Source organism: Vespula pensylvanica, chromosome 1 (genome assembly GCF_014466175.1).
Source record: "Vespula pensylvanica isolate Volc-1 chromosome 1, ASM1446617v1, whole genome shotgun sequence".
Classification (NCBI taxonomy): Eukaryota; Metazoa; Arthropoda; class Insecta; order Hymenoptera; family Vespidae; genus Vespula; species Vespula pensylvanica.
Genome location: NC_057685.1, coordinates 6,666,066 through 6,686,970, shown reverse-complemented (window position 1 = coordinate 6,686,970; position 20,905 = coordinate 6,666,066). Strand labels below are relative to the sequence as shown.

The window sequence follows — 20,905 nt, the reverse complement described above, 5'->3', positions numbered from 1 at the left end:
CTCTCTCTCTCTCTCTCTCTCTCTCTCTCTCTCTCTCTCTCTCCCTTTCTCCCTGCCACTTTCTCTATCTTTATCCTTCTCACTCGCGAACGTAGGCGCACCGCAGCGAAGTCGGATCGCGTCGACGGAGAACCGGCTGTGAGTGCTTTAATGACGCGAGTCGATTCGCCTCGGTCGATATATCGTCGTCGGCGATGACGAGCCGATGGAGAATCGACGATTTATTATAGAGAGACGCATCCTCTCATCCTCTACTCTACTCTTGCACCTCCTCTCATCCTCTCATCCTCTCATCCTCCATCTCTTCCTTTTCTTTCCTTTCCTTTCCCTTCCCTTCTCTTCAATATTTTTCATCTGTTATCATCAACGTGTCTTTAACTTAATTGATTTAACGATTTTCCCATTTTCTTTGCATTTCTTAACGAACCGTGTCCGCATTCTATCACGAATATGGTATTATGCGAATAAATGAGGGAGTCTAACTTTTTATCTCTTGAAAAAAATTTAAAAATCAATGAAAAATAGAAAAAAAGAAGGAAGAAAAAGAAGAGAAATGTCTAACAGAACGAATCGCTCAAATTTCCTTTCTATCTTTCTCTCTCTCTCTCTCTCTCTCTCTCTCTCTCTATCTTTCTATCTATCTATCTATCTATCTATCAGTCTCTTTTCAAAAATAAAAAAGAGTCTTGCGCCGCGTGTCTCAGTTTTCCATCGGTGATTCCACGATCGTAGATAAATAAGGAGAGGAAGAGGAATCCTTCCCCCTTTTTTTTGGACCCTTCCGGAAGAGGTATTACCGGTGTGGAGAAACGTAGAGAAAAGAGGAAGGAAGAGGTCACCCTTGGAAAAACTGGCAACCCCCTCGGGTCACGCGGAGAATGCCGTTTTACCGACTATTAACTCACTTTTACTTTCTCTCTCTCTCTCTTTCTCTCTCTCTCTCTCTTTCCATCTCTTTCTCTCCCTTTCGTTTAGATCCCCGAAGCATCGCCTTGAAAGTGGAAAAGAAGGGAAGTGAACTCGACCGTGTGTTTTTTTCTATCCCTCGTTTTCTCCCTCTCTCTCTTTATTCTTACTCTTACTATCATTCTTTCTCTCTTTTTTTTTCTCTCTCACATTCGAGTTCTCGCGTAATCTTCATTTTTTTTTCACCACTCTACGACCCCTCAATGCAGTCTTATATTTTTGTCCTCTCCCTTCCGCATTGCAGACAAACGTTCGCGGATGGCAGCTCGCGTGCAGGTAGTACCATTGGAACTCTCTCTCTCTCTCTCTCTCTCTCTTTCTCTCTGTTTCTCTTTTTTTCTTTCTCTCCCTCTTTCTCTTCTCTGAGCTACCTGTGTAAACTTTCAAAAAAAAAAAGAGAAGAAAGGGAAAAAAGCGGAATTGGGGGCCACGCTCGATTTAACCCCTGAGAAAAATCGTCCACGGTTCGCCTCGACTTTCAGATGATCAAGAAAAAAAGAAAAGAAAAAGAGAGAGAGAGAGAGAGAGAGAGAGAGAGAGAGAGAGAGAGGTTTAACCGATTTTCCTTCCTCGCAAAATTTTGAAATCTAATACTCCCGTTTTCTATCCATCGAACCCGTTTAGAGCCTTAAGTATCTCGTAAAAATGGGTTGGGGATATATACCGGTGAACTTTAGTCTCTCTCTCTCTCTCTTTTTTCTCTATTACATTTTTTTCCTCTTTTTAAATCTCGAGGTTAGGGGAGAGGTCGGACGTCAATGTTACGCTTTTTCGAAACTCGACCGACACGCATCTCCGTTACACTTATTTCTTTCTTTCTTTCTTTCTTTTTTTTCTTTCTTTCTTTCTTTCATTCCCCCCACCCTTTGTTTTCTCCCTTTGCATTCCTCGTTTTTCACGAAAGTGAAATATTTCGATGTTATGAAAATTCGAAGAGAAATTCTAAAAGTGTAATAGTAGTATACAGATTATATATAGAAACGATCCAACAACTCAACCGAGTAAATTTATATCGGAGTAGTAGAATACATGAGAGGGTGGGTCGATTATTTTCCTTCCTTCTTTATCCACCTCCACCACCTTCTCTTTCTCTTTTTCTTTCTCCTCCTCCTTCTCCTCTTCTTTCTCATCGTCCACCTCCGCCATCACTTTTTCCCTTTGTACCCCTTTCTTGGGTTATCCCTATTTTTTTCGTTACATTCTCTGGGCCTTTGATTTTTATCAATCGGCCACGACTACTCCGGCTTGGCGATGCAAGACGATGTGGAGCAAAGATGAAAGGGAGAACGTTTCGAGAGGAAGAGAAACACAGGATCCCCGCGGCGCAGGACCTTCTTCGGAGCGGACCTTAAAAATCGACTCGATTTAAGGATCCGGCCGTAAGGATGCACCGTAACGCGTATATGCATGCGATCCTTGAGGAATTTCTCTGCCAACGATGAGAATCCATTTGATACTCTCTCTTTCTCTTTTCTTTCATCGTTGCATCGTAGCGTCTCTCTCTCTCTCTCTCTCTCTCTCTCTCTCTCTCTCTTTCTGTTCGTTCACCGGCTCTGCATAAAATCGTTTCAACTCGTGTAATCTCGGTTCTTGTCTTCTGACATTCCTTCAACCATGGAATGTTACCTTTAAATGAAGTCACCGTCTGCATTATTCAAATATCATACCAGCGTCTTGATATCCCGCTACGAGTTTATACTACATTGGGATTTAAATCTTCCAACCTGGGATAAGCAAAATTGTATCGTATCAAACCAGTATTAATTGCTAGAGTAAAACTTTAGAAAGTATATAAGAAGAAGGAGAAGAAAAAAAAAAAGTAGAAGAAGCGAAGGAGAAAGAGGATCAGAAGCTAAAGCTTTTCCCACAATGTGCATCTCTCTCTCTCTCTCTCTCTCTCTCTCTCTCTCTCTCTCTCTCTCTCTCTCTCTCTCTCTCTCTCTCTAAATGTATATCCTACCTTTTTATCTTTTTACCTTCTAAAGAAGACTCGAAAATTACGACGGACGATCATTTTTCATCGTTCCGAGGCGTCTTCCAGAATGATGAACGAATGTAGCTTCGAGAGAGAGAGAAAAAGAAAGAGAGAGAGAGAGAGAGAGAGAGAGAGAGAGAGAGAGAGAGAGAGAAGGGGAATAAATTTTTCGAGAATGCTTCCTATAGGAATAAAAAGAAATGAAAAGAAAAAAAAAAATTAGAAAAAGAAAAAGAAGCTGCAGCGTTTTAAGGGGTTGCGTAATTTCGGTAGACGTCATCGATCTATACTAGTCTCCCCTTTCCTCTCGATAGGGTCTTCTTTTTTAAGAGACCTTCGCGAAATGGAGGGAACCTTTTAAGCCCTTTCCCAATTTCAAATCTTCTTTTATCTCTCTCACTCTCTGTCTCTCTCTCTCTCTTTCTAGCTGACTGTACGTTCTTTTCCTTCCTTCCTTCCTTCCTTCCTTCTTTCCTTCCTTCTTCCTTCCTTCTTCCTTCCTTCCTTCCTTCCTTCCTTCTTATTTTCTCATTCCGTACCCGCGGAGCCGACCTGCCAGAGGCTGAAAGGCGCAGGTAAAATACAGCTTCGGGATCTTCACTCGGTGAGTTTGACGTTCTCATGGCCTTGCGTCTTGCGCGAATAAACCGCGATATATCTACCTGAAATCGGTCGGCCATCCCGGAGGGTTATTAAAAACAACCCCCTGCACCGCTCTCTTTCTCTCTCTCTTTCTTTCTTTCTTTCTTTCTTTCTTTCTTTCTCTCTCTCTTTCTCTCTCTCTCTCTCTCTCTTTCTCGATCTTTCTCTCTTTCGCTCTCTTTTTCTCTTTTTCGCTCTTTCTCTCTATCCCAGCAGCCGTAGTTTTAACCCTCCACATGATCGAGAACGAAGAACCGAGAAGAAGAACCGGTTGGTTCCTTCTGTAATCCGAGTTTCTTGTAATCCGAGAGACGAACGGATTCTTCTTCCTCCTCGTCGTATTACACGATCGTACGTTGATGCGCATACATATTTCTGTATCTCTGTGTATGTATGTATATACATGTATAGATAGGTACTTGCATAGATAATGTAGGTATATTCATATATACGTACAATACATTCGTATTCTCATTTTCCCACATTTATTCAAACTTTTCACGGACGATTACGATCACGCGAACACGTTACTTTCAATATTACATATCAATGTTTAAATTTTAGATGCAAGAAAAAATGATCGATCGACTTTCAACACCTCTTATTCTTCTTTTTCTGATTCTATTTTCGTCTTTTTTTCTTCTTCTTTTTTTTTTTTTTTTTTTTTTGTTCACACCGCACTCATGTAGCTTCTTCGGACCGATTTCACCCCAAAAAACGGGATCGAACCGGAGCAGATGTACCTGCTGCCAGTCGATTACGGGACTTTTAAAATCCGAACGTCTCAATTTCACAACCTCGAACTTCTTATGGGGGATAAAAGGGAAAGGGAAAAAAATGATTTCCCTTCTCACTCTTTTTTTTTTTTTTTGACATTTTTCTCTCCCCTTCCTCTTCTTCTTCTTCTTGTTCTTATTTACCAGGACGATTCTTTCTTTTCCCTTTCCTTTGCTACAACTCTTCGCGCCTTTTCATTCGTCCGAAGAAATAGGCAAAGAATTTCTATCCGCCAATCGGAATCTAAACCCCCACCCTTTCTCCAGTCTTTTCGAAATCACGGAAAACCCAGAACAGGAATCTATCAGTCTCGTCGGTAGTCCGATCAGATCGCGGAGTCTGACGAGACTCGAATCTTTCAGATCTGGGATTGAACTTTAATAAAAAGGAAAGTCAAGGTCATTTGTATTTTTCTAACGCGAGAGAACACGATCTTTATCGTTTATTTGTATTAGACGTAATATATTTAGCTAAGAACGAATTAATCGTATGTTATGACGATTATCGTACAACATGTATCAATGATAGGATCATAAGAAGTAGATTAATTTTCGATTTTATTTTTTATTTCTTCCCATTGACATAACTTCCTTGGATTTCGAACGTTATACTATTTGGTTAAACATTGAAATATATTAACGGAAGGTAATCATTTGTGTGGCACAGGAAAGGTGAGAGTGAAGGAAGAGAAGGACGCCTCTTCTATGGCACCAGGGAGTCCACCGACACCACCGCACACACCTCAAAGTCCACCAAGACAAAATTTACCTGGTGGCAATCTTTCTCAGTCTTGTCAAACGTCGAACGCGAGTTCTCCGAGTTTGCAGCAGCAGCAGCAGCAGCAGCAGCAACAACAACAGCAACAGCAACAGCAGCAACATCATCATCATCATCATCACCATCATCAACAACAACAACAACAACAACAACAACAGCAGCAGCAACAACAACAACAACAGCAGCAGCAGCAGCAGCAACAGCCACAACAGCAACAGCAACATCAACAGCAGGATCAGCAACAACATTCGATTCATCCAATGACGAATTCGCCGTTAAGTCAAATCCTCGTACAGAATCCGGCGTTGACTCAATTGTTGCAACAAAATCCCGCGATACTCTCGCAAAATCCTCAACTGGCACAATTGCTGCAACAAAATCTTCAAGTTCAAATGGGAAGTGTGCTATTTCAGAACGTTAGAAGGGAGGAAGCCGAGGATTCGAGAGTAAGTACAATCGATCGATCGATCGATCGTTCGATCCTCAAAATTTATTATTATATCACGTTCGCATCTATGTACGTCTCTCTATCGAATCGATTAAAATGTCAACGTGAATGCATACGTATTTGTGTACGTTTCTCTTCGTTTGTTTCTCTGTGTGTATATCGTCTCTATAGAAGAAGTAAATAGACGTAATTGAAACACTATTATTACTATTGTTTCTCGATCTACATATTAGTCACAAACATCTTCTCGTGTCAAGGAAAGCTCGCGAAGGTAGCGAGATGGAAACGACAGTGGAAAAGTTTTCGGCCCTGCGTGCAGTAAAAATACACGAACGAAGAATTTAGCACGATTGTTTCTCGTGTCAGTAAGACAGACATCGATAGAGAGAGAGAGAGAGAGAGAGATAGAGAGAGATAGATAGATAGATAGATCGATAGATAGATAGAGATAGAAAAAAGAAAGAGAGACAGAGAGAGGCCGTATCACCGATTACAAAAGATTGAATCGTGTCCAAGAACTGGGAGTTCGGCGCCGCAACAAACTTTCGCGATCGATCGTGAGTTTCGCATCGATTCGATTCGATTATCGATACGCGAATTATTATAACAATTTCGATCGAATTTACACGATATAGTTTAATACGATTCGTTCGAATCGATCGGATTTTCTTTCAATGTAAAATATGATTTATCGTTTTAAATGATACAAGATACCCGTTCGTTTGTCTCTAGAGAATTGTTGTTAGAAAATTGAAATGAAGAAAAGACTCGCGACTGGTAGTTGAATCTAATCCAAGAGCAATAGAATAGATTTTTCTGCTGTTGCCTTATCCGTGTTACCTTTTCGACGTGTATGAGCTTTTGTCGAGTAGTAAGTACCTAAATACGTATCACGAAATATATCGCAACGTAATTATCGCGTGAACGAGTATTTATGGTTAAGGTTCGCGTGTCGTTCGTTCTTTTTTCTTTTCTTAGAATAGAAGTAAGTTAGAATAAGTAAGTAAGAAAGAGAGAGAGAGACAGAGAGAGAGAGAGAGAGAGAGAGAGAGAGAGAGGAGAGAAGAAAAAAAAGAACAAAGTTTACGTCAAGGGATTAATGTCTCTTTAGTGTGAAATAGATGAAAAGATAAACGAGCGAATTGTTAATGGTAAAACATGAGGGAAAGAAGAAGAAGAAAAAGAAGAGGAAAAAGAAAAAAAAGAAAAACCAAAAGAGGATCGTACAATTGACTCTGTATAAATAAAACGTGGAAGATAAATCAATCGCACGGTTATTAAAAATATTGTTCTTCGAGAGTGAATGAAAAGAGAAAAGGAAAAGAAGGAGAAGAAAAGCAAAAAAGAAAAAAAAAAAAAGAAAAACGAAGGAAAAAAGAACAGAGGAAAAAGGATTAAGAAAACGATCACATTTACGCGTATCTATCCGTTTAGGTGTCTTTGAGTATTTCGAGATTTAAGAGAAAGAAAGAAAAAGAGAAAAAAAAAAAAAAGGAAATATGTAGAATATATAAATAAAAATCGTTTCTATATAATCACGAGATCATAGTTGATATTGTAGAACAATAGTTCGACTCATCGTTGGATTTTCGACGAGGCGAATAATGACGATGGAACTTACGTGGCATCGTAAACTCTCACATTTTGCCGGTAGTTACATTAACCGAACCGCTCGAATAATTCAGTGCTTCGTAGAATCGTGAATGGCGAATAAGTCGAACGACGTTCTGTCGCGTAATCGGAACAGCAGGGTATATCACGTTCGCTACGAAACCTTCTAGAATGTAGCTCTATAAATTTCTTTTCTTTTTTCTCTCTCTCTCTCTCTTTTCCCCCCGTTCTTCTCCTCCTCTCTCTTTCTCTCTCTCTCTCTCTCTCTCTCTCTCTTTTTTTTCTCATCGAGAATTAAAATTCATTGTCCTCGAACTCAACCTCGTAATTCGTGACAGAATGAATTAAATTTTTTCATTTGGAATTTTTTCAAACAAAGTGATTATGAATGTTCAATCGAGTCGAGAGATCGATCGCCACCGGAGCAATATCGCAGAGTTTAAATCTCGATCGAGAAGAGGTTGTTATCTTGAGTGGCGTAAAATAAGACGAAACGTCGTCGATTCGTTCGAATAGAATTTTTATAAATCATTTCCATTGTGTCGTTCGTTGTTTTAATCGTTCATATGGAATAGAAAAGATTTAACAACCGGCAGTTAAATCTATGCGAATGCAAAATAAAACGACATCTCTCTCTCTCTCTCTCTCTCTCTCTCTCTCTCTCTCTCTCTCTCTCTCTCTTTCTATCTTTTTTTCATTCTTTACCGATATCACGTTATTCTCTTTTTCTCTCTCTCTCTCTCTCTCTTTCTCTCTCTCTCCTTTCTTTTTTTCATTCTTTAGCGATACCACGTTGTTCTCCCTCTTTCTCACTTAATTCACTCGCTCATTCTTTTCGCATCCACTCACAATTTTAATCAATCCCATGATCGGATCCTAAACACTAACCAGAACCGACGAACTTTACCTTCCTTTTTTCCGTTCTCTTCTATACTGCAATTATGTATATCAGAGCGAACGAACGAACGAACGAACAAACGAACGAACGAACGTACGCGAATCGTCGAGTTGGAAAAAGTAATTTCGCGTAGGAACGTATCGTTCTGTTCGTTCCTTGGTTCGCTAGAAGCCAAAGAACGAGAGGTAGAGGAGAAGAAGGATGATACGCGAAACACGGTGCCTACTCTTTCTCTTTCTTTCTTTCTTTCTTTCTTTCTCTTTTTCTTTCTCTCTCTCTCTCTCTCTCTCTCTCTCTCTCTCTCTCTCTCTCTCTCTTTCGCATGGGATCGCATGCCGTAGAATCCCATACGGGGAGAATTGAAATTATTCCCCCGATTTTTGTCGTGTCGTTTACATTATTTTCGCCTTTGAATATTAATGGGCATATGCTCTACGGCGTTATGGCACAAGAAGTAACAACGGCGTATAATACTCGACTCTTAACGTTATTCTATTGTTTGCAAATCAGCCTCTATTGTTTTCTCATATACCTCTATACTCTCCGCTTCTCCCCTCCCATCCTTTGCCCCTTCGCCCCACCTCCTTGGCCTCTTCTTTCTCTATCTTTCTCTCTCTCTCTCTCTCTCTCTCTCTCTCTCTCTCTCTCTCTCTCTCTCTCTCATTCACTTGCTCTCTCTCTCTCTCTCTCTCTCTCTCTCTCTCTCCCTCTCCCTCTTTCTCTATCTATGAAACGAGAGGGGACTCTATCTCTATCTCTTTTTCTCCCTCGCCATCCATGTGCCCCATACATACTACGACCACCTTGCATGAACCGTGCTTACACGGTGTTTCCTATCCTATAAATTTCCGATTCTCTTTACTCCGTTGATTTCTTAGAGAGCATTTATGACGATGACGACTGTTTCGAAACGTCTCCGCTGTCGGCTCGGTCCGCCTCGTGCCTCGTGGCATGCCTTTTGTTTCAACTCCTGCAAATCGATGCCAGAAACGTGCTTCCTCTAATTGCCTCGCGAATTCGCTTAACGTCCGATCTTTTTTGCCTCTTTGCCCTCTAACCCTCTCTCTCTCTCTCTCTCTCTCTCTCTCTTTATTTATTTCTTTTATTTCTTTCTTCATTTCCTTCTTTATTTCTTTATTTCTTTATTTCTTTCTTTACTCGGACATATAATACCCGAACGCGAAACGAGAAATTCCAAACGCATTACTACGAACAGAGCGATAACATTGTCATGCGCGATACGATGCAACTCTGTAATATTGGGTCTCCGAAGGCCGATAATTATGAACGCGGAATATAAATGTTCGATTAAGGAACGGATGGTTCGGTCAAACTATATGCGTGCATCGAACGTGTTTCAAGGAAGCTGGATTATTATTGGATTCGTTGGAAAAGAAAATCGATTTTTGTGACACACACACTTTCTCTCTCTCTCTCTCTCTCTCTCTCTCTCTCTCTCTCTCTCTCTCTCTCTCTCTCTTTCGAATCGAATCGAATCAGGATCTTCTACACGTCAGATCTTTGTACTCTTGCAACGAAGAGAACGAAGAGAACGAAGAGAACGAAGAGACGACGAAGACGAAGACGACGACGATGATGTTGCAATTGTTTCATAAATAGTAACGTGGCGCCTTCGTTCGGATCTTAACTAGGGCTTCGGAAATCGTACAGGATTCGTATAATTTGTAACTCTATGTGGCTTCCTACTCTATTCTCTTTTTCTTTTTAAGTGTTCTATTCTCGAAGCTTGCCTTTTGGTTATTTCAAACTGGTCAAACTTGATGTAATAGTTTATCAACAAAAATTACGAATTAATTTTATGTCTGATATCCGCACCTATGTGTGTATGTATATAATATATGTATAAATTTTGGAAATTCTGAAATTAAGCCATCGTGAGAAAGTGTTTAAATATCGACCTCATTCCTTCGCACGTACAATAATCGAACTCCTATATCTATGCCGGAAGTCGTTCGAATACTTTACGCCTTGGCAAGCAAACGTGACAGGGTCAACAATCTTGGGAACGATTTCTTCGTCCCTTTGGCCCTGAAATTTCAGGAAAACGGAAACTCCTCCCTGTCGGTCATTGGTCTTGTGCATTCACAGTGAGAAATAATAATCCATAATCGCTTCATTTCCTGTTTGAATTTTGATGGAAAGTTAAATGATTTTTAAATTAAAAACAAAGTATACATACATACATACATACATACATACATACATACATATACATACATACATACATACATACATACATACGTGTGATTTCTCTTTTTGCATTGTCATCTTGGCGGGAAATTTCAAATTATCTCAAGTCGAAGATACTCTCATGGTATATCCCATACAACACCATATCGCGTTTCGGTACTGTCAAATGCCTTTTCCTTGCTCCGTCCCCGTCGTTAATTTACCAAAGGATTTATGTAAGACCGCAAATCGAAGGATCCATAAAAGAGGATCGATTTCGTCGCGGTTCGTGGGTTAGCCGTTCCCTGCATCTTTTTTCCCCCTCCTTTTTCCCACCCTCCACGATCGACGTACAATGCGTTCGCGACCCTGAACGCTCTTGCACTCTTTCTCTCTTTCTCTATTTTTTCTCTTTTTAACAAGCAATAGGTACTTACTTACGCCATATACATACATATACGCACATATTAAACATGTATTAAATATCGTAATGTATTTCTTTTTAGGTACCGCCGACAATAGCAAGCCTGGCGGCAATGAAGGTGGAGGCAGCTGACCCGAAGGTTTCCGGTGAGTTACTATTTCCTTCTCCTTATGGAATTACCGTGATCGTAATTAGATTCAAATCGAGTCCCTGCGTTCGACGACCCTCCGAATGAAAAAGGGGGAAGGAGAGAGGAACGATGAAAAAAAAGAAAAAAGAAAAGAAAGAGGAAAAATAAATGTTCACCGGACGAGACATCGAAGGTCATCGTCTCGTGGTTATGTATATATATGTATATGTATATATATATATTATATATATATATATAAATGTATGTATATCTATAAAGAAAATTTGCAATGGCGAGTGGGTAACATTTGAAATTCTATATATATACACGTGTGAAATATGTATAATGACGAAAAGGTAAAAGGATCGTCGAACTTTCGAACTTTCATCATTTTTATCCTCTATTATGAGGTACAATGATCCCGCATGTTGTCTCCCTCTCTTTTGTCTAATTATCGTTTTCCCATAGAGGTCGTCTACTATGCGCTTGCGTACTTATGTGCATCTAGTCGCATATACACACATATTTATATATACATACACACATACACACATACACATATATATATATATATATGTATTTACTCTAGATTTATAATGTCATCATCATAGATACGATTGCAGATTGATCGAACACAGATCGATCACAGAGTGATGGATCTCTGTTTGCTAGTTGAACGCGAACTAACTGTTATAGCTAAGTCGCGATTCGGCCGGTGCAAGCAAACCCCGTAAATCGTTTGACGGCTGCAACCTGACCGATTCTAGTCACAGTCCCGCGCTTTCAGCGTTTTGTGACCGAGGGCTCTTCCCCCTTTATTGGAATATCCGCCCACAGCATTATGGGAATTATCAAGGAAATGGGATGAGTGCGATGGTAGGTCCCACGCGGGGGCTGAAGGGGGTTGGATATTCTCTTTTCATATCTCTATCTCTCTCTGTCTCTCTCTCTCTCTCTCTCTTTCTTTCTCTTGATTCTTTTACTTCGGAAGACAAAGATGAGAAAACGAACAAATAAATAAACGAACGAACAAACATAAACAATTGCATTTTTTAAATAATGAGAAAGAAATAGAGAGATAAAGAGAGAGAAGGAGAAACTCGAATAACTTAGTTAATTTCGAGAGAAAATAGAAACGCAATGACTCAGCTTGATGGAAATTAATTAATTATCTTTGTATGCGTGTGTCTTTTCTTCACCCTTCTAACATCGTATCTCTCGCTGTCTCTCTCTCTCTCTCTCTCTCGCTGTCTCTCTCTCTCTCTCTCTCTCTCTCGGTTACACAATCATTGGATCGTTCTTGTATGAGAAAGAGATGAAAGAAGGAAAAGTGATTTTTCATCGAGTAGGAAAGCCAACGAAGTATTGCTGACGGAAATTATGATAATTGAGAACGTGACAGTGGCGGTAGTAGAGTAGCAATGAAAAAGAAGAAGCCGAAGCTGAAGACGAAGAAGACGAAGACGAAGAAGAAAACGAAGACGAAGACGAAGACGAAGACGAAGACGAAGACGAAGACGAAGACGAAGACGAAGACGAAGACGAAGACGAAGACGAAGAAGAAGAAGAAGAAGAAGAAGAAGAAGAAGAAGAAGAAGAAGAAGAAGAAGAAGAAGAGGAAGAAGTGGTGTAGTGGGCGGCCTCGTTCGATCTCTCTCTCCTACCAGAGACACATTCCCACAATTTCGGATCGGCCAATCAACGTTCGTCCGGATGATATTAAACTCGTGGTGGGATACACGCTGAAACGGAATAAAGTAAAATGTGCGTTGCGCGTCGCGCTCTGCTATGAAAGAGAGAAAGAGGAGAGAAAGAGAGAGAGAGAGAAAGAAAAAGAGAGAGAGAGAGAGAGAGAGAGAGAGCGTTCGGTCTGTCGCTCGCGTGTAAAAGAGATAGAGAGAGTGAGAGAGAGAGAGAGAGCGAGAGAGAGAGAAAGAGAGAGAGAGAGAGAGAGACCAGCAATCAAAGCTGATTAAGCCCACAACTGGGGAATCTGTGGGGCCAGTGTCTCACGCCAATCTCGCCCAATCAGCCGGTTGGCCGGGGAGATTTAAAAAATAGAATGCCTACTGTCAATTGTCCCATAATTTAAATAAATCGAATAAATGGACAAAGTGGCCAATTAGAGTAGTTGCTGGTTGCTGCTTTAACGCATTATTCTCTCTTTCTCGCAGTGTCTTCGGTCCTGTCACCCAACCCCCTCCTCCATTGGCACCCCCTCTTCGCCACCCTTCTATTTATCTCTCTCTCTCTCTCTCTCTCTCTCTCTCTCTCTCTCTTTCTCTCTTTCTTTCTCGGTGTAACTCTTTCTTCTTGGTCGGCTAGCCGACCAGCTAGCCGACAACGACAACAACGACAACGACGACGACGACGACGACGACGACGATCTTCGATGGATTTTCAGACGGGACTAAGAACGCCCGCTGATCCGCGAATTTATGTTCTCGACGATTATCCTCGACGTACGTTCGGACGTAGGTACTTACGTACACGTACGTACTTACATACATACGTTACGTACGTTAGAGAAGAGAACATTCGTGCACCTGTCAGACATTCGTTTTCCAAAGACTACGATGATCGCAGAAACGACAGAGCGTCGGCCATTAATTCGGCTTAAATACAATTTAATTAACGATAGAGAGAAAGAGGGAGAGAAGGGAGGAGAGTAAAAGAGAGACACTAAGAAACGAAACAGAGATAGAGAGAGAAAGAGAGAAAGAGAGAGAAAGGAACTGTGGGCGTTTGATTAATACGAAAGCCGACTGCGACGGATATTTCATCGTACGTAGAATGTTTTATTAAACGTCGCTTTATTACCTTCGATATATGGCTTACGAAAAGATCGATAACGAGCACGATCCGCTCGATTTCCTTCCATCTAGTACACCAACGTGTCTCGTTATAAAATTAATGTAGACCACATTTGCGAGAAATAAGATGGATTCTCACCGATCTCAATTATCGATCATTCGTCGGTATACATATCGATATATTTTCCTGTCTTGCTTCTTGGGAAACGTGGACCGAAAGAAGAAAAGAAGGCAAGAGAAAGAGAGAGAGAGAGAGAGAGAGAGAGAAAGAGAGAGAACTAAAACATCTCATCGAAATCGTCCTTTTTTTTTTACAAACGTTGCCTCTAACAAGATAAGAACTCTATCTGCATATCTTAACTTCTTGGTATATGCATTTAATTATGCGAATCGCGTTACGTTGTACGCACGTTCGGGATGTTCTCGTTCCGTGTACGAGGTAAGATAAGAAAAGCATCGGTCGCAGCATCTAAGAGAGTAAGAGATATAGAGTAGCCCTTAGAGTAGATACAACCGGTGGGTACCTACGTAAGTACTTACTTATACACATATACGCACATATATATATGGGTATATATATAAATATATATATATATAAATATATGTATATGTGTGTGTACTTGTACAAACCTACATATTTATGTGTGTATACTAAGTATGTACGTGTAGAATCATCGCCGTTGTATAGTTGTAGTTATAGTCATAGTCGTTGGGGCGCGAGCGTTCGAGCAGGCAAATAACAAATAAAGCATAAACGGGAGCTACAATAAATAACTGGTGCACGGGTTCTCCGCGTATAGTGGGAGGCACGAGGGGCACTTCACGAGGCCCTCAGGGGCCTTGAAGGAAGGAGCTTACTTCTCCTCTCGTTTCTCTCTACGTCGTATTACCATTGGCAAAGAACATATACATGCCAGAACGGTGAATACCAGAGGGTACGAACTCCACCGATGCTTTTCATTTCTCTCTCTCTCTCTCTCTCTCTCTCTCTCTCTCTCTCTCTCTCTCTCTCTCTCTTTCTTTCTCTTTTTCTCTTCGTATGTCTATCTTTTTTTTTCTTATTCTATCTCTTTTTCTATCTTTTTCTTACTTCCAAAAGGAGACAGTTGGATAGCTTCTTTCACGATTTATCGGGCAACCGAATTGCACTTACACCGGCACTTCGTCTTATCGATATCGGTATCGAAAATAAAGGTCTCTCGAACGTTTCTTCGATTAAAAGCGTATCGCGATATTACGAAGAAGCAGATGGAAGCTTTCCGCGCGTGTAAACGATATATGCGTATAAGTATATATCTCGTTTATCTCGATCGTCTACTTCTCTCTTTCTTTCCCTTTCTCTTCCTCTCTCTCTCTCTCTCTCTCTCTCTTATTTTTTTTTCTTTTTGTCTTTCTTTTTCCTTCTCTCTCTCTCTCTCTCTCTCTCTCTCTCTCTCTCTTTCTTTCTCTATGTTGCCAATCAAGGACGGTGATTCGACCATTTGCCCCGATCTCTTCTCCTCGTCTTCTTCTCTTACCGTAAAAACCTTTCTAAATTGGATTCGATTATTCGAATTTAAAGAAGGAGAGAGAAAGATCGCGAGAAATCAGGCCGGACCAATTCGGACTTTGATGCTTTCGTTCGTTCGCCTCTCACAACCATTTAGAATTAGTTTCAAGAGAAAGAACGAGTAAGAGAAAGAGAGAAAGACAGACGAAGGAGACAAAAAAAAAAAAAAAAGGAAAGAAAGTAACCAAAAGAAAAAAAAAGATATCCTTTCCAAAGAAGAACTCTAGCGTAGATTCTCAATGGACTGACGTAATCGTAAAATGAGAAAAAAAAGAAAAAATAGAAAATCAAAAAAAAAAAAGAAAGAAACACGAACGAAAAGTAACAATCCGACGAATAATTCTCGTAATACAATTACCGATCGGAACGTAATAATGAAGAAGGACGATGAAAGGATAGGAAATTTCTTGAATCGCGAGGTCTGCGATAGATATTCGGTGGCGCCATTCGTTCGACTCGAAGAGACCGCGCGCCTCGTAATAAAAACGCGGATCGGCCGGAGGCCGACCGATTCGAAATTTCATTATTTATATTCGAAATTTATTATCGCCCCGAGCGGCCAAGCCGAACCAAGCAAAGGAAAGCCAAGTCAAGCCAAGCCAAGCCAAGCCAAGTCAAGTCAAGCCAAGCCAAGCCAAGCCGAGTCGAGTCGAGCCGAATGGAGCTGAGAGGCATAGGCGCCGCCTTTCCCTCTCTTTCTTTCTCTTTCTTTCTCTTTCTCTCTCTCTCTCTCTCTTTCTCTTTCTCTTTTTCTTTCTTTCTCTCTCTTCTCGCGCCGTCTCGTCTCGCCGGTCTAATTTATCGTTCCACGACTTTTTATTAATTTCTTACCGCTCGCGGAATCGCGATCGCATTAAAAGGATCGGCCGCGGACGGGCACCAGTCAGTCGAAATGCATCGGTACACAGACGGAATGCCGTCCCTAATTTTTCGCTCTTCTCCCTCCCGCGAGCTTGTCTCTCTCTTTCTTTCTCTTTCTCTTTCTCTCTGTCTTTCTCTTTCTCTACGTACGTGTTTATATATATTTATGTGTTTGTGTGTGTATACGACTGTCTTTCTCTCTTTCTCTCTCTCTCTCTCTCTCTCTCTCTCTCTCTCTCTCTCTCTCTTTCTCTTTCTCTTTCTCTTTCTCTTTCTCTACTCTTCTTCGCCATCGAAAGACGCGCGGTTCGCGATGCTATCGCACGCGCAAAAGAAAGGCATTTTTCCGTAAACAGTCGACCCCTTTCGACGACCACCATCACCCTTCTCTTCTTAATAAAAAGCGAAAACGCGCGCAAAATGCCGCTCTTTCCGGGCCAGAATTGCGCGTGGATTACACGGGTGGTCGTGCCAGTAGACAAGAGATTTTTGTAGAATCCATTGGTTCGTACATTTTTCGTTTTGACCCTCGAAAATTTCGATACGAAATACCATGGATTCGATTGCTCGAACGTGATGTCGAAACGAATAATACACACACACACACACACACACACATATATATATATATATATTATACAATTTATTTCCTTTTTAAGAAATAGAAAAATAAAAATAATTCTTAAAGATTTCTGATAAAATCCGAATTAATTTCGAATTATAATCACGTCATATTATTCATCTGAAATACGTATTAATATCTAATACGATCTAACGATGTACGATAGAAAAATACGTTAACATTTTCATTACTTCTAAATTCGAAGCTAATCCCACTTTAAAACGATATTAAACGATACTAGTAGCCGGTGTACTTGTGCCGGTACAAGCCGATGAAAAAATCCATTATTCATCGTTCGGCGATGTATATAAAGGATAAAATGGGGGGTGATTCGTTCTTTTAGGCGTGTACGGAATGAAGGGCAGCGTGGTTATTATCGATTGGACGTTTTATGCAGTTTACGGCGAATAAAAGTGTTCGAAGGGTTTCGGATTAGGCACTTTCCACGCGGCTGGACAAACATGGCGGCCCGCGTTACTTCATGAAAATCGATAATACGCTCCGCGGTTATACGAGTGAGCGAGTGAGCGTACGAACGAACGAACGAACGAACGAACGAACGAACGAACGAACGAACGAACAAGCAACTCGTGCCATAATGCTGTCGGCGTAGGGCAGCTGTTAAAGCGTTTGACAAATCGCTCTTTCGAGCGCGCCCGCGCCGTTTCATTCTCTTTCTCTCTCTCTCTCTCTCTCTCTTTCTCTCTTTCTCTGTCTCCGTTTCTCTCTCTCTTACTCATTCTATAGCGTCCATTTGTATTCTTTGCCTAAGTATCGATCGTTAGATTTCTTATCGATCCTTGATAATAATTTCGTCTCTATTTAAACGAAAAAACGAAATAATTTTTCTAAACATTATCTTATCGAGCAATAAAGTATTTTTAATCGTTTTTAATAGACAAAAGGATTTATCAATTGTCCAAATTTATCTGAAGCGATGAATTTGTCGGAATATTTTTTGTCGATTGAAATAATTTCTTCTAAATATTTATTAAATAAGAAAATATTTTTTATCATCGAAGAAAAAATATTTTTCTTCGTCGATTGTAATCATTTTTCTAAATATTGCCGAATTTAAATAATACAATATTTTTAATCGTTAACCAAAGGATACATCGCTCCTAAACATTTATCTGAAACGCTGAGATTTAATTTAATTACAAAAAAAAATAAATAAATAAATAAATAAATAAATAAATAAATAAATAAAATAAAATAGTATAAAATAAAATAAAGGAATAAAGAAAAAAGACGAAATATTTATTTATCGACGAAACGATTTTTACGTCTTTATCGTCGTACCTTATCCAACCCACTCTCGATTCCGGAATCCGAAGGATGCGAGACTTTTTCTTTCGTCGTCCTCGTCTCGTCCTTTCCATCGTGCTTCGACGGATCTCTCGCGACGTTCGACCGCGGGAAAAAAGGATCCCGGCTAATTAATAGAGCAAGATCGAGAGGATCCAGAGATCGTCGGTCTGCGACGGGAGACGTACGAAAAATAAAGCGAGCCCTTCCAGCTAAATTAACGGAGAGCGAGCGGAACTGCCGCCCGTGAGCTAATTAATAGAGCAACGATGAGAAAGAGAGACAGAGAAAGAGAAAAAGAGAGAAAGAGGGAGAGGGAGAGAGAGAGAGAGAGAGAGAGAGAGAGAGACAGATTTCGAATCTCGATCGTTCTCGCCCTTTTTTGTCGCAAAAGGATCGCGTCCGTTTCAATTCTTGCTTATCCGGTTTCTCAAAAGGATGCTCCGTCGCGAATGAAATCATTTTTCTCGCGAGATATCCGTCCAGATTTTCTTCATTAATAAAAAGAAGAGTAATAAATAATTAAATAAATAAATAAACAGATAAATAAATAAATGTAGCTCGCATGGATAACGATAGAAAAACGAAAAGAGATAATTATGCTATAGTTTTACAAATTAGAAATAACCAATCGTTAATCGTAAGCAATATTATGTAACTTTTGAAATACTTTACTTTCGTTTAACAAAATTTAAATGACTGACAAAATTGATTGAATAACTATTTTAAACGGATAATATCGTATAATCCTTGAAGTTGAACTGCTTTAACGTTCAATATCGAAACGTCAAAGATATATCATTCGATTAATCTACGCCATAAGTTACAATAATAAACATTACGATTACAATGATAATCACATAATTCTTTTCTACACACACACACACACACACGCGCGCGCGCACATACACACACACACACATACACACACGCTTTCTTTTTCTCAAAAAAGAAAAGAAAAAAAAATAGAAAAGAGAATAATGAGAGCAAACACAAGAGAAGGAGGATGAAAAAGGGAAATCGCGAAAGTGGATCGGTTTGTCTCACTAGCTAAAATTAAACATAGTGCTTCGTATACGAATACATACGTAAGTACATACATACATACATACATACATACATACATACATACATACATACATACATACATACATACATACATACATACATACATACATACATACATACATACGGAGAGATAAAGAAAGAGAGAGAGAGAGAGAGAGAGAGAGACATATACACACATATGTAAGTACCGAGTCCGAGTGACGGTGGCTAGAATATCTGGCAATAAAAGTGGCACCTTCGAAAAAGGGAATTGCGAAACGTCGTGCAGCTTCGAGTTGGCTACGCGATTGGCCCCGATTGGTTTCTATCGGGAAACAACTATTGCCAATCGCATACCGTCCTCGAAACTCAGGAATCCATCGTTGCTCGATCGACACCCTCCCACCTCTTTTCCTACTTCCCCTCCCCCTCCCCCCCGCCCCTCTCCGACTTTTCTGTTTGTCACATTCGCTCTCTACGTCCCAGTTTTTTCCTGGCCGACGTTTCGCGATTTTTCGGCCGCCAAGAATACTACTATGTCCTCGTGATGATATCAACTACATATATCGAATTCGATCGAATGCATTTCGAGGTATCGTGAATCGTGAAAATGGAACACGTGAGCCCTTTTAAATAGAAAAACAAATGTTACAGTATGACGAATTGAAAATATTTTTAAATGCATTATTTCAACGACGATTAAAGCGTATAGGTATTAGAAGTAGTAGTCTGTGAGCGAAATCATCGTATTTGATTATTTTCATTTTCTTTTTTTCCTAGTTCTGTTTTTGGATCACATCAATGATGTAATAGTAATAGGCTATCGTTTAAATAGAACTCGTAATAAATTTTATAGCAGGACGTTATATAGGAAGAATTTTTATGGTTTTTCTTTTTCTCTCTTTCTATCTTTCTCTCTTTCTCTCTTTATTCTTCTCACCTTTTTCCAATCGCTTTTATAAAATCACGCCTTCAAGTAGCAGCCAATTTACGGCGAGTGGATATAAAGACATTAGCGTGGAACGACTCTTAATCATCGGCAATGAGTTGGAAAGTGGACTCCAGTCGAGAAAATTACACGGTGTGTGTGTCTCTCGGGATCGATCGATCGATCGACTGGTCGCGTTCTATCGACACGTGGTGGAAAGATACGAGATTTCTTGGTAGAATTTCCCTTTCAAAGATTAACCCAAGACAATCAAAAGACGAATAAGAAGATAAAGTAGATAAAGAAGAAGAATGAAAATGAACAAGAAAAATAGAAAATTGATATGTACACGTACATATGTATGTACGAATGTTTGTGCATGTGTGTATATATATATATATATATATACACACACACACACACACACACACACACACACACACACACACACACACACACAGATAGATACGTAGGTCCCTTCTTTCCTCGTATTCTTCTTTTTCGTCGGGAAAAAAGCTGCCAGAAATATACGGAATATCCGCGGCGGCACCCGGTCGTACGGCATCCGGTTGACTATTTCGAGAATATAATCACGAAACGACGAGAAAGGGAGGAGAGACAGAGAGAGAAAGAGAGAGAAGCGTGGACCGCATCGCGGAACGAAAAAGAGAACGACCTCCGACAGTCTCGAGAGGACTTTGCTAAGAGTGAGGAAGAAGAGAGGAGAAAGAGGAGGGAGGAGGAGGAAGAGGACAGAGAAATAAGAAGAATAAGAAGAACAGAGAAGAAGAGTCGGCAACGTTTCCTCCGTTCCGTATTGGCCCAACAACTCTCGCGTTTTCGCGTTCGCGACGCTTCTTTATTCTCAACGAAAATACGTTTGCAGAACTTATCTACGGAGGAGTTGTTCGTTGTAATGGAGAAAGAGTAGTATATAGA

At 40.2% G+C, this 20,905-nt stretch overlaps 1 protein-coding gene across 3 annotated transcripts in view; it reads left to right on the top strand.

Annotated features, from left to right (window-relative positions):
- The window catches only part of LOC122638018 (zinc finger protein castor homolog 1-like), a 90,669-nt gene that overhangs the window by 50,281 nt on the left and 19,483 nt on the right, over positions 1 to 20,905 (top strand). For all 3 annotated transcript variants that reach the window (XM_043830632.1, XM_043830626.1, XM_043830642.1), the window contains 2 exons: positions 5,027 to 5,583; positions 10,791 to 10,854. In XM_043830632.1, coding sequence (XP_043686567.1) covers positions 5,027 to 5,583; positions 10,791 to 10,854 — 621 coding nt within the window. The remainder of the gene's footprint in view (positions 1 to 5,026; positions 5,584 to 10,790; positions 10,855 to 20,905) is intronic.